Source organism: Anopheles darlingi, chromosome 3 (genome assembly GCF_943734745.1).
Source record: "Anopheles darlingi chromosome 3, idAnoDarlMG_H_01, whole genome shotgun sequence".
Lineage (NCBI taxonomy): Eukaryota > Metazoa > Arthropoda > Insecta > Diptera > Culicidae > Anopheles > Anopheles darlingi.
The window spans coordinates 30,029,502-30,043,722 of record NC_064875.1 but is presented as its reverse complement, the minus strand read 5'-3'; the positions used below and the strand labels follow the sequence as shown (position 1 = coordinate 30,043,722).

Sequence of the window (14,221 nt, the reverse complement as noted above, 5' to 3'; positions counted from 1 at the left end):
TGAAAACCAGATGACGAATTTAGTTATTGGTGGACCTAAAAGATGTAGATATTGTTGATACTTCCTTAACTATCGCTACAAATTACATCGGTCTGGTGTATGCCTTATTTCTTATCTTTTTATCCTTATGCAAAACCGTGATTGAAATAAATTATCTTGTTTATTTTTGTTGAACAAATCGCACCAAATACATTTGATCATATCTTATCTCATTCCACTCAGTAACAATCTAAATACTGGTCTACATTGAAATTGAATTGATTCTGCTCTTGGCTATACTTATCTAAAATCCGGAATATGGGTTAGCTGCATCTCCTATTATCCGGATGTATTGCGAGCAGTGGCATTCTTTGCCTTGTCCAGGATCTAATAGGTCCCTTGGATGTTATGACCTTCCATTATTTTAGAACGTACACACGCTTGTCCATTCATTTGCATCGCAATAGGATAAAATTTCAAACATTCGACTCGTCCGTACTTAGACAAGTTCAATTCAGTATCAATTCAGTAAGCAATAGTTCCTTTCATTCAATATCAAAATAGGTTTGTTGCGATCATGAGTTCTACTTAATAATTCTTTCAAATTAATGTTTAAAAAAACATCTGTCCATTCTGAGTATTTGGTTTGAAATGTTTATTCGCTTAGTGACAATAACAAATAAATAATAAAACAACAGATCCAGTCTAATGAAAAACATGTTCGCAGAAAACAGAAAACATTGCTCCCTCCCCTCTAGCGCACTATCTCGTCGCATAACCTACTGCTCAACCGATTATAAGATAAGATGCTCCTATCCGACGTTTAAAAATCTTATCATTTATTGCTCTCCTTGTTCAACGGCACCCCGTGCTCGTCTATTTCCACCGATGGCACTAGTGGTGGCTTAAACCCGCCGTACTCGATCCGTATACTCTTGCCATAGTTCGGACTGCGCCGGAACTTTACGTCGCTCTTGACGGCCCAGTGATCCTCGAGCAGTGGCGTCGGTCCCACGTAATCGTCTCGCACTACCGTTGGTTGGTGGTGGGGAAAGCCAAAGTTACCTGAAAATGAAACAAACCAATTAGAAAAGACTCTCCTGAATATTTTGTCTTTTAGGCAACTAAATGCTTACCACCGTGGGCATCCGTAGCGACGTATGGAACACCGTAGATTGGTTTCGGGTCCGGTAGAGCATGGTAATGTAGATTCAAATGATTTCCATCCACCAGCACGGGGCTCGGCACAGATGCTCCGAAATGTAGATCATTCTTTGGATAGTGATGGTTCGGAACGTACAGATGCTTTCCCGGTACTTCCAGTATCGATACCTTCGGATGATGGTGTGACTTGGGGAAGAAATGGTCCATGAAATGCTTCTTCTTTTGGGCGAAGAACTTTCCAAAGTCAAAGTGTTCATGATGCACAGTTTTGATGATGGAGTGCGTTGGTTTCGGCTCATGGATGGGCAGTGCTATGTACTTCTCCACCGGATACGGTATCGGAATACCGACGGGAACCTCAACGGGATAGTGCACCGGTACCTGCACTGGCACCTCGACAGGAACCTGCACCGGGTACGGCCGATCGACGATCTTTTCAACGATTTTCTCCACCGGATAGGGACGATCGACAATCTTTTCCACCGGATAGGGTACAGGACGATCGACAATCTTCTCGACCACCTTCTCCACCGCAACGGGAACCGGCACCTGGACGTGCTTCTCTACAATCCGCTCCACCTCCACCGGTCGATCGACAATCTTCTCGACGATCTTCTCCACCGGTACCTCCACCGGGTAGGGACGATCGACGATCTTTTCCACCGGGTAGGGCCGATCGATGTAACGTGGTACCTCCACCGGTACCTGCTTCTCGACTATCTTCTCCACCGGCACCGGTCTATCGACCAGCTGTGCCACCGGGTACGGTACCTTCACCTCTTTCGTGACAATCTTCTCCACATGCACCGGCTTCTCGACGATCTTCTCCACCGGCACGTGTATCGTTACCTTCTTCTCCACCGGAACCGGCCGATCGACGTAGTGCGTATGGTGGACCGGTTTCTCCACGATGCGCTCCACCGGCACCGGTACCGGTTTCTCCACGTACACCGGCTGGTGTACGATCCTTTCGACCGGTTTCTCGATGTAGACGGGTTGCTTCACAATCCGTTCGACGGGTTTCTCCACGTACACCGGCTGCTGGATGATCTTAGTCCTGGCACCGTACTGTCGCAGGTTGGCCGCTACCGGTTGCTCCTGGCCCACGAGAATGTTCTTAATGTTGAGACTCTTCTGTACCTCCACTATCGTGTGCTCACGGGGTGCCGGAACTACTGCATCATCCACACAATCATCCACCGAAGGTCGGTTTAACTTAGCAGCATTCGCTGGCCGGTGTACGGTATGGATTGGTGCCGTGTACCGAGAGGACAGTGGCTTCTCCGTGACAGTGACGGTCGTCGTCGGTTGCTGGTACCGTGCCGTTGTAGAGGAAACACCATTCGTCACCTTGTACCGTGTGCTTAAGCGAGCAGCAGCGGTCGATCCACGGACACGCGTTACCGTGACCGGTTTAACGGTGGTCACTTCTTGTTTGGTGATCAACAGACCGTCCTGCTCCTTACCATCCTCATCGCACGGTTCTGCCGGTTTGCTGGCGAGGATTGTCGTCTCCTTGAGAAACTGTCCATGATTGTGATCCTCGGATTCGCCCAAAATCTCCACATTGATCTGCTTCGAACGATCCAACACACCACTGCCGGATCGTTGACCCCGTGGACTCGAAGCTGCTTCCTCCGTATCACTCTCTTCGACAACGATCGGTTCCTCGAAGCTTCCGACACTGCCGGCATTGGTCTGAACGCGTTGACTTTCGCTGGATTCACTGTCCTCGGACTTTGTGGTGCTAGTAGTCAATGGTTCCGTGCTGTTACCTTCCTGTGCATTGTTAATGTCCACCACATCTTCGTTGCTGACCAAGTTTTGGGTGCTTGATACCAGCTTACGAATGCCGGCCTCATTCACGTCTACTCGCGCATCAACGATCTCTTCGGTCGCTTCTTGCTTTGAATCGATCTGCTCGCGTTCGTTCGACCGGTCACTTCCGATCGATGGTTGCACCAGTGTCACCAGCTGGATCGGGATCGGATTCTGGTTGTAGATGACCTGCCCTGACGTCGGATCAGCACTACCGAAACCATACCTAAAACGAGTCGAAGGAATGGTTAGTGTTTTCGTTTGGTCTATCGTGGATCTTCAAATTACCCCGTGATGTATTGTGGCTGCTGCTGTTGTTGCTGCTGCTGCTGCTGCTGCTGCTGCTTTGGTTGATCCACAACATTATCGGTGTAGTACACGAAGTAATTGCTGCTCGGTGAGTTATTTATCAGGTGCTGATAGCGCACTACACCATGGGGATAGGGATCCGGATGAAAGATCTGTGCGGCGAAAAGGCGAAAGTTACCATACAACCCAAACTGAAGCCACGAAAAAGGTCACCGTAAACTACCTTTTAATCGGTATTCGGCTCTTACCTGCTCTGGTGGAACGATTGTTGGCAGGATCGGTGCGGAACGATATCCGGACTGTTGCTGCTGTTGCTGTTGATCATCGGTCTGCGTCTGATTACTACCACCGTTGGTGATCGCAACCGCCGACTGCTCAGCTTGGGCCTCTATCCGCAAAACGAAGGCAAAAAGTAGCGCCGATGCCCACAGCATCCTGTTTCATTTAGCGTCGGGGGCTCTGCAGGACGATTGATTCGGGTTCGCGGTATCCAGAGGTGGCAGAATAAAGGGGGGGGAAAAAGGAAAAGGTAAGCGCAATCAGTACCGGCGGGACTGTGAAGACATCGGCAAAACCCCGGTTGAAAGCAAAACAAAAACGAATCGGAAAAAAACGACATGACCCGGCGTCGCTAAACATTGGTTTGGCCGACTTGTGCGCCAACCAATCCCAGCTACCCTCGACACGGTACGATAGGCAAATTACATAGTACCGGGCCGATAAATCGGAACGATGGATCACCCTTTGAAACAAATTGTGCAAAAAGTGTCGAACTGATCGAGGCGAAACCGCGATGTAGTTGAACACTGTGCGCGCTTCTGTTACTTTGTAGGACCGGAATCGGTGGTGAGGGAAGGTATCATGTTCCACGGAACATTACAACGGGCCGTTGGTGGCAGGCGTCGGTGCCGGTGCATGATTATTCGTGGCTTCAAAGCCTACTCGGAGTGTACGTGATGAGATTTGTGTTCGGAGCTGAAGACTGCAATTAGGGACAACACTTTTTGGACACTGGAAGGCGGCTTCCTTTGTTATCGATGCACCGCAGTGTGCCATGTCCTAGCAATTTTGTGATGAACCATGACGCTACTATTATTAGGAGGGTTGACGTCTTTCGGCCAATTTCTTAGGAAAGTCGAAACATAGACCAACTCGCTGGTCTAACTAAATACAATGTACTTCGAATACTATTTAATTTAATTCAATTTACCACCATCTTTGGCTAGCGCTATTTATAAGACATCTTGTTAATGACCGTACGATATCTGTCGTGTGCATAGCTCAAGTAATCAACCGTGTAGGCAAATAGCAAACGAAATAGACAAATGTCCAGCATCTCTCCAAGATGCGCGGTGTGGCATCTTCAGCACCTGCAGCTACAGCCTTCAAGTGCGTGCCCCAAGCACTGACAGCTCGTTTTCCAGTAAAGTTAGTGTCCTTTAAATAGCGTTAATTAATATTGCATACAGCGGACGATTTGTTTCCCAAACATCACTTTCTCAGCCTCTCTGACGAGGGGGAAGCAGCGAGAAGGTGAGGTGCAATTCGTGCTCTCGCGCCCCTGCTGATTGCCGAGCGCGCGGGTCCGAGTTGTTTTCTCGGGCAAATCATCTTGTTAGATTACCGTGGCACAACGGTCGGTGTATGTTGCCGCCAGTGGTGTGTTGCCGCGTTCAGTAACACGTTTGCACCTCCCCCCCCCCCCCTGTGCGGGGACAGATAGACTTGGTGAGGTGAGAAGGAAGGAGAAGGTATATAAAAAAAACCTTCAAACGGCACCCAATGGACACTGCCGATACTTTCTTTTTAGTGCGCCCTCCACTGCACAGAGCGCGGCCGCCCGGTTCCCTAACGTCACAGCTGACGACGTAGTATGGAAGGCGTCGTCCGGCGTGCGTCGATAATAAATCGATGAAACCGTGTGCAGCACCAGCGTGTGTGTGTGAGGGATTAAACCAGGTCGGAGCGGGGTCTGGCCCTGGACACACTCCGGCAGAAGATCATTAAATATTTAATTAAAGATAATTTCCGTCGCCTCGCGAAACACTGTCGCGACAGGAACGATCCCGCCCTTGCGCGCAAAAACCTGAAACTGTCCGACCCTGGAACTGTCTGTACTGACTGACTGACTGACTGACTCACGTTTCGCGCACAACGAACGATCTAATTCTCTTCGATCTTCACACTCGTCGCGGTGGCGTCGCCAGCGCAGACTCGGGCGCTCCCTCGGCGACGAACAAGTGTACACTTTCATCCGGGAATACATGCCCTCCCCCCTCCTCCTCTTCAAGGGGTCCCTGGGCAACACCAAACCGGACCCGGGATCCGCCGGGATCGTACATTCGATTGAAATCACATAAAATTTATGTTGCTACACTCCCGCGGCGAGTTGCGTGCCACACTAACAACGATCATCGTAGCGTGATCGTGATCGCGATCGCGGCAGCGTGGGGGCGCATTTGGCGACTGCAGGAAGCTCAAAATGGATTGCAAATGCGTTGAGATCCCCACTTCTTCCGTCACCGTCGCCGTCTCCTGCATAACGCATTCGGGAAAGAAAGAAAGGAAAGTGTATTCCCCGGCTAAATGCGAATGCAACTATAACTATCCTGATAATTTAAATCTTTCTCGCTGCTACTTCGGGCTCCAACTACGCCTAAAAAAAAAAAGAGCGGCGTAGAAGACCGCCCGCCGTTCCCGTTAACTCGTGGTGATCGTTAAGCAACGCGGCACGCAACGCAACGCGAACGCTGGCATGGCAGGACGAAGCAGGCTAGAGATGGCCGGAGTCAAATCACCAATCTTTGGTTCCCTTTTTTGGACTTAAAGCTCCGGCTCCGGCTCCGTCTCCGGCTTCACTTGTCTCCGGCACAAACAGGTCCCTTTTTGTCCGCCGTTAGCGGCGTCGCACGAATTCCCTGGAGTTCACTTAAAAACCGACGTGGCGCGGCGGCAAGCAAACCGGAACATTTCCGGATGCGCTTGCCTGACGCTATTCAAACATCCATCATTTGTCCCCGTTTCCACGCGGGATGGTAATCAATCATTCCTCCCACCGCCTGTCGGGGGCCATTTTGAAGGAGTAGTAAGTAGTTTTTGGTGGACATTTGAGAAGTGCTTCGCGGATGGCGGGAACGCTCAACCCACATTCTCGAACGACAACGGGGTCTTGTCGTTCGCTTTAATAATGTTCTCACTTGCTTTACTAGTTCCGCCTTTCCGTCGTTGTCTACTTGGATCCCTGTGCGTACGCCAGTGTTGTAGGAAACGGTCGCGCCTGGAGAAGACTTTCCAACCTCCCATCCCAGTAGCGGAGGAAGAGACTTGTTTTCGAGATTTCGCTCCGCGATAACAAGCTAATCGTTCACCAGGCGCAGCAGGTAAAGCCGCGCAGATGGTAAGGAAGGATCCCAGGCGTAAAGCGGCTGTCGAAAGGCGAAAAAAAGACCTTCGCTTCGCTTTCTCGTACCGAATGAAATGGTCTCTCTGGAGTGTGTCGCAAGGCATTTGTGGATGGTATGTAAAATGCTAGGGGTCCACCAAGGTTCCCCGAGCACAGCGTGAACCGAACCGAGAGATTGGTTCCATGTTGGGCCAATTAGTCAACCACCGAAATCGGTATCGGGGTGCGACGATCGTTACCGAGCGAGCGTGATAGGAAATGGAAATGTCTTCTCAAATTAAAAAAAAGCACACACAAAACAACACAGCAACAACCAAGAGGGCACAAGCAAGAGGATAAACGCGAAGTGCTCTTTGCTAACGATTGGCATCTTCCTTGGGGAGATAAGCGTGAAAGTTTACGCACAATTACCTTAATGTTGCCACTGGACTCAGAGACTGGGGAACTCGGAAGCTGCAGCATTCAGGTGCTTGGAAGCCACTCCACCAGCTACTTTGGTGAGTTGCTTGAGGTTGGCCGCTTTTTGTTGCTCTTTCAAATTGTGACACAGTATACTAACTTCCAAATACTGACTAGCGGCACTTTTTGAGTATTGGGAGTGCGTTTTGGACTTCTAGGCAAGGCGAGCAATGTCCAGATCGTAGCAATAAGTATGTGTTAGCAATATGAGGCCACCTCAATCCTAGAACAAACGGTGAACAGAGCATAGACAACTTGCTATAATGAAGTGTTAAGCTGCTGGGCTAAGATAGCAACTTTCATAATAAAGAAACTATCATTTGATGTCATTTGGTGAGTTGCAAAACATTATTTCAAATGCACGGCCACGATAGCACATACCAATACCAAGTGCTTTCAACCACTGGCTAGAAATCGTTGGTAAGGAATGCTTCTTTCATCTTTACAGTACAAGGCCACGATAGCAACATTCTTTCTACGTTTTTTTGACAGTTCTTAACGAAAAGTTGCGTTCTTGCCCAGGCACCTATAACAGACTGCATCAATACTGAAACAATAGTAAACGGTGCTTAGACAACTTGCACTAATCAGTGCGGTGTCAAAGTACTTTTTGCAGGTCAATAATATTTGCAGACAAGCATCGAGGACGAAACCCCATTAGTGGAACAGCTTAGGTAACTTTCTCCCGCGCCGATATGTGTCGAACACGTAGTCCGCACACACACACACACACACACATGATTACTTTGAAATCGATTGATATGCATCATAAATTGCATGCACAATCTGTGGCGCAATCAGGCTGCAGCCCGAAGGCAAAATGCTTAGTTCCCCATCGGGCACATCACCTGCTGCGCCATTTTTGCTATTATGTGCCCAACACACCGTGCTTGCCATCCGTGCTTGCAACATCTTGCAAGGTGGTTCATCATCTTCGTTGCCCTGCCAACGTCTGCACCATCATTGACAACTTAATTCAGTCTTCAATATTGATTGTTAACGGCACTGTGTCGCGACATTGTTAATAACCGCACACACCAGGAGCGTACCGCAGCGCGGAACATTGCATTAACTGTTCCCGCAGCAGGCCCTGGAAGCATTACGAAACTGGATGGATTGGCTGCTGAGAACGCGCCTAATGCGCTCGCGAATCTCGCCATGCACGAGAGTCACGACGAATTGGCACGACTGAACGGGTGGGAGCGGGGGTAGTCGAATTGAAGTCGAACTTTCCTTTTCCTTCGCCCCGGACACAAGTTTGTTCCTTCCCGGGAGGGGGGTGGTGTTTGGATTAATGTTGAGCAGAGCAGAAATTGGAGTACGCGGCCCCCGGAGTCTATTGATCACCATCCGCGGCCGCGACACTCCCGGTCTCGGAGAGATCCTTTCGCCGGAGAGAAAATAGGTGGCACTGTCTGCGGCGACGAACAACTCAATTGGCGATGAATGGTTATTTCCCTCTCGTTACCCTCGTTTGATCGTGTCGCTGTTAGTGTGCTAACAGCTGGGATGGGACAGGTTGAGCGCGAGGTTCTCGTTGTTTGTGGCTTAAACCCCTAACGAAGGTTTTCTCTGGAAGGATCCGCGATCCGGAAAGACTCACGGCCCTCTTGATGACTCCACGAGCTGTCAGACCTTCCTGTCATGCCGCTTTCAAAGGTGATCAAAGGCGCTTTGGTAAAGATGGCGGCTTCGGGGGGTTTTTTTTCAACCAACAAACGTTGGAATCGCAAATCGATTTGCTGACTACAGTATTCAGCATTGAATGTTCCTCGAACTATTCCACACACCCACGTTAACTAAAAACACTCACACATGCACACAAAGAATTGTGTAACTTACACTTCCAATCAACCAACGCACGCCCGGTTCAAAGTTGAAAGCGCATCCCCCAAATTACACACTCTCTTCGGCCAAAGCATAAGCCGCTAGCAAACAGCTTTTAAACTCTTCAGCCTCCACTTCCGGCTTGCGAGATGGAAAGTTCAAACCAGAGCTCCACTTCCACCTGACACTAAGTCTCCCCCTTCCCCGCTGGCCTTTTGCCCCCCTGGCCTAACACCACGCTGGCACGTGTCAGTCGCACAATACCGTAATGGTGGCCAGTCGTCGGTAGGTTTAAGAGGTGACAAAACACCACACCACAAACCGCGGCACGTCCCACGAAAACAAAAACGGCCACTGACCAACCCCACAATGGTGACGGTGGACGCATCGTTTCCATAAAAACAACAAAACTCCCAAAAGGTATTCGAAGGCGGAAAGCGAACTCCTCTTCTCAGCACCTCCACGGATAGCTTATCGTCCGTCGGGGGTTGAACTTTAATGCCAGCTCCGGGAGTGAGAAAAATGGCGAGAGAAATGGTCTCGACGATAAGTGGACAGGGCGGAGGGAAACTGGGAGCTGACAAACGGAACTTGGTACACACACAAAACGAGGAGCGGACAGATGTGGGATTGTTGGCTACTACCTTACAATTTCGTTGCCATAACTGTTTGCCCTTTGCTGCTTCTGGAGTTCTTCTTCTTCTTCGGTGGCCTGGCTGCCTGGATGAGAATGGACCACCAGGCGCGACACAAAAAGTTGCAACTGTAACTGTCCGCCAGTTTCCACTACGACAATTGCTTCAGATAATTGTGTTTGTTCAGTTAACCACCACCACCGCCGCCAACGCCGCAGCACCACAAAATGGAAAGCATGGGAACGAACAGCTGCTGCTGCTGCTGCTGCTTCTGTGTGTGTGTGTTAAATGATCCTGCTAAATGATAGGGCCCATCGCAACCGGAAGGTGACAAACAGCTCAACGACTGCGGCCTCGTAAAACGGCCACTTTACGATCGGCACCAACCAACCTACCTATCAACGTTTGCCATCACAGCACTCCGATTGCAATCACCGTAAAGGCCATTCGAATCCGAAACACATTATTCTGGAGTACTGAGTTGCGCCTGGCCACCACCATTATCATGCGTCGTTGACGCGTTTTTATGATTTATGCTCAAGCTGTTTATGCTTCTACACCAGAATCGACGATGCGCGTGATAAAACGGAAAATAAAACCCAACGGCCAACGAGGCCGTGGTCGGGGGTGCTCGGGATTCGTTTCATTCCGATGACGGCGATGATGATGGTCATCACTTGACTGTTTATTGCTGACTGGCTCTGTGCGGAAAGGATTGAAAAGGGTCTTCGCCGGCATCCTTTCCGGATGGATTCATGCGGACCCTTCGCGGTCATGATCTTCGCTCTTCTGCTGCCGCCGTCACGTGACGATCTCGACGGCGTGAAGCGAAGCAGAAGCAGCAGCAGCAGCGCCAGCAGCAGAAGAAGTGTTTCGCTTTCGTTTGGGAAGGTCACACCTTTTACTTTTCTCTCCCGGTCCTCGGACTCGGCTTTTGGCGGGGTCATAATGTGAAAAGAGAAAGAGGCTTTCCTCCTCCTCCTCCTTCTTGGTCCCTTCCTTCTGCACCGCTTTGGCATGATCAGTCGGGTGAAAAAAACTTGCGCAATCATCATCGCATTACCATCGCATCGCCACGGTACAGCGAGGGGGTCTTCAGCCAAAAGTCCACGCATCCAATCTAAATTAATTTAATCTCTTCCCCCGCCCGGCACGTCAAACTCATCATCGTCGTGCAGGCGCGGCAGCATAATCCAATTTGCTACACCCTTTGTCCCCGCAGACGGCGCCGAGTTCGACGTGTTGCCGACGAGGTGACGGCGGTTATTGACTAATTTTGGGGGCCATTTTGTTATCTCGCGGTAAATCGAAAGCACTCGCTCACCTCCCCGCCCGATTATCTTTCACCCATTTACGGCCCGTGAGGAGGTGATTCCGATGAGGCGACGTCGCACTTGAACTCTCTTCGCTTTGGGTCCTCGATTTTGAATGCGTTTCGCTTTCGAGGAACGAGAAACGTCATCAAATGGTGTTCTCTGGTCTGTGTGGCAATCCCTGCATGCGCTACGCTAACAGTCCAGTGAACCCATGGCCACACGTGGTCACATTCAGGTTCTGCGCGATCCACTCCAAGTACGTCCCGTTGGCCAATCCCTTGGCAATTGATTGTCCCGGAACGGAACGGAACGGAACGGAAAAGGCCGCGGATCGGCGATCGGCGATCGATGCTTACCCTTCAGCGCAAGACGTGACGTGAGCGCGCGATCCGATCCGCACGACGACTCAGCAGGACACGCGACTGCGACTGCGACTCCGCAATTCCGGCGACTCAATGTTCATTAATTATCTGTCGCGCGGTTTTTCGCTCTCTCGCTCGATTCCCGGTTCCGAAAAAGGGCCCGACTAACCGGAACAAGGCGTGTTCTCGTGGGCCTCCCTTTTAAGGCTGGAAGGTGCTGTCGGTAACGCTAGACGTCACGATTATCATGACGCGCCTCCCGCTGATCCACTGGCTGGCTCGGCTGGGCTGGGCGATCTAATTGGTCCGGACACAGCAGCACAGCACAACGTGATCTGCATCTACAACAGATACACAACACAACCGCACCACACACCGGTGGAAGGATCACTCGCTTGTCACGGCTTTTTGACGCACGACGCTCACCACACGGGGTCCTCGTCCTCCTCCTCACAGTCTTCAAACACTGACCACACCGGGGGGCGGTGCGTTCACGAATTGATTTGATTATTGCCAACAACCATGGAAGCTGCTACTAGCCTCGTGCTAGCCTCGTGGACAACACTGGAAGCGCAACACGACACTTGCTTGCTGTCAGTGTCATTAAAAGCGACGACGACGACGACGACAAACCTCGAAATCGAAAGCCCCCCAAAAAAACCAACAACAACACGAAACGGCGACGGAAGCCCCGCGAAAAGATCGTTTCGATCACTGTTTGAACCTCGCTTGGATTCGAACAAAACACACGGATGCTCCAGTAGCACCAGACGACGCACAAACACTCTACACACACACACACACTTGCACACACGCCGTACGCGAACAGGAAGTCGGAATCGATGAAGAAGTTTGTTTTTCCCGGCCCGGCGGTCTGATGGTTGGAAGTTTTCACCCGCTCGCACTCCGGGTTTCCGCCGCTCGTCTTCTTTTCCGGTCAGCTTCTCACCTCTGGTACTCCACACGCACACACACACACACAGAAAAACCTCACTCGACGTCGCCGTCTTCGATCGTTAAATCTTTCACCAGACGCTGCACGGAGCGTGCTTTGCTTAACGCGGCGACACCGACGATCGCTGCTGATGCTTTTCCACGAACCGCGTTTCCACGAATGAACGCGAAGCCCACGGTCTGCACTATATTTAACATTTCTTTCCCGAGCCGCGACGATCGGCCGCGGGTCCCCCAGCTGGTGGTCTCCCCCCGAAAGCAAGAGTCGAACAAGCGCTCTCCCCAAGCGCTCCGCGGAGGCTGCAGAAAGCCTTCGCGAAGAAGGGGAGAAAAAGAAAAAGAGAGAGAGAGAGAGAGATGCTGAGAGCTACTACTCGCTGATCACCGCGATCCACAGGAGCTTTGATCTTCGTGACGACTCGCTCGGTATTCCCCCCGGTTTTTCTTACGCGCGCACGCGCGATCGTCGCGACGACGACGGTTGCGAGGAAGACATTTGCATTTCTCACCGAAACAAAAGCAATTTTCCGGCAAATTTTCCATCGCCAAAGCGGAAATGGCGCCTGGCCTTGCCGAAAAAATACGTATTCAGTCACACGAAACCAGGGGGGGATGCAGGTGGATTTGCGTTGGAAATCCCGGTAGCTGAAGTGAAACGGTGACCTAATGTTTGTACAAATTGTATCATTAATCTTTTCTAACGGACGCGCGCCGGGTGCAGGCCGGGCCACCGGCAGCGCCGGTTAATCTTGGGCGAATCACAATTGATGATCATCTGGTATACGCTTTCGGGAGGAGGGTGGAGCTGCTGATGTAAGGGTGGCTTGGTATATGTTGTTTTGAGAAATAGCTCCATCGAATGACTTCAATGCTATAAAGAGTGTCACATCGAAAATACAAAAAAATACAGTTCACTTGGGATTTGTTTTCAATACTAATATGGTATACAGTGATAATTGTGTAAGAATCTAAGAAGAATGTAAGAAGATCTACCAAATGATATATAAAGCTATTGTGTTGCAACTCATTGTTTTCCAGTTAAATCTACGCAAAGTCGATAGTTATACATTTCCAAAGAAATTCCAGCGATTACCTGAATCTGCCTTCCAATAGGAAGTAAGATCTCGTCATTTCAGCATCAAATTCCTACGAGAATGGTCTCCCATCATTCCTAAAGACCAAGGAAGTAACAGAGAAAGTAAAATGGATGTTCCTTACCAAACAACCAACTGGAGTTATGATGTTTGGAGTAGTTTTAATGTTTGGAGCAGTCCAATTGATTGAAACCACCACCAATATGTATAAAATCCAATTTGTTAAAATGAAAGCCAAAGTCTGTCCTCATATTTTAAAGAAACACGTGCAATGAACTAAACAAAATGTTGACAAGTCTGAGAATATTTCAGCAAATTCCATGCATAAAACATGAAATATTAGGAAGCACATTTTTGAACTACAAGTAGTACATCTTATGGGGTTTATCAATGCTAAGTAAGTAGAATTGAGACAACTTCCATAACCAATCCATGATCCTTTAAGTCAAAAACCTATTTTACAAGAAATCATTCTCCATATCGGATTTTCACGACTAGACATCGAAGACTAAATGAAAAAGACATTGAACATTTCAAGTGATTTTATTTTTTGTCGTTCAAATCACTGTATAGAGCAAAATAAATGTGTTTTCTTTTGAAGTAAACTCGAAAAAATGGCTCAGAACTCCGATAAAGAATTAGAAAGCTTCTCTGTACGATCACAGTTTATAATGTTCCACATGTATCCATTATAGTTTCTAGTGCACAAATTTCTCTATTATTTAATCTAATTGATCCATCTAGATTCTTCGGAAACAGTAGAGCCCAACGCTGCTGAGCTGCAAATTGTAAGGTTATGTTGGCAAGTTATCACTTCCTGGGTTTTCCCTCTAACTTCCTCAACGAAATGTGCTCCGCGTCTTCGTCGTAACGCAGCCCTCGCGGCGCCGTTTTTAGCATA

The 14,221-nt window shown here is 49.4% G+C and overlaps 1 protein-coding gene across 1 annotated transcript; it reads right to left on the bottom strand.

The window, feature by feature from the left end:
* Nucleotides 1-676: 676 nt before the first annotated feature.
* Nucleotides 677-11,663, bottom strand: LOC125955402 (uncharacterized). The gene is made up of 5 exons (XM_049686536.1): nucleotides 11,267-11,663; nucleotides 3,519-3,729; nucleotides 3,250-3,422; nucleotides 1,116-3,187; nucleotides 677-1,044 (listed from the first exon to the last, which is right to left on the bottom strand). Exons 2-5 carry the CDS (start codon nucleotides 3,702-3,704, stop codon nucleotides 815-817), a joined length of 2,661 nt encoding a protein of 886 aa, XP_049542493.1. The 5' UTR covers nucleotides 3,705-3,729; nucleotides 11,267-11,663; the 3' UTR covers nucleotides 677-814.
* Nucleotides 11,664-14,221: the final 2,558 nt, after the last annotated feature.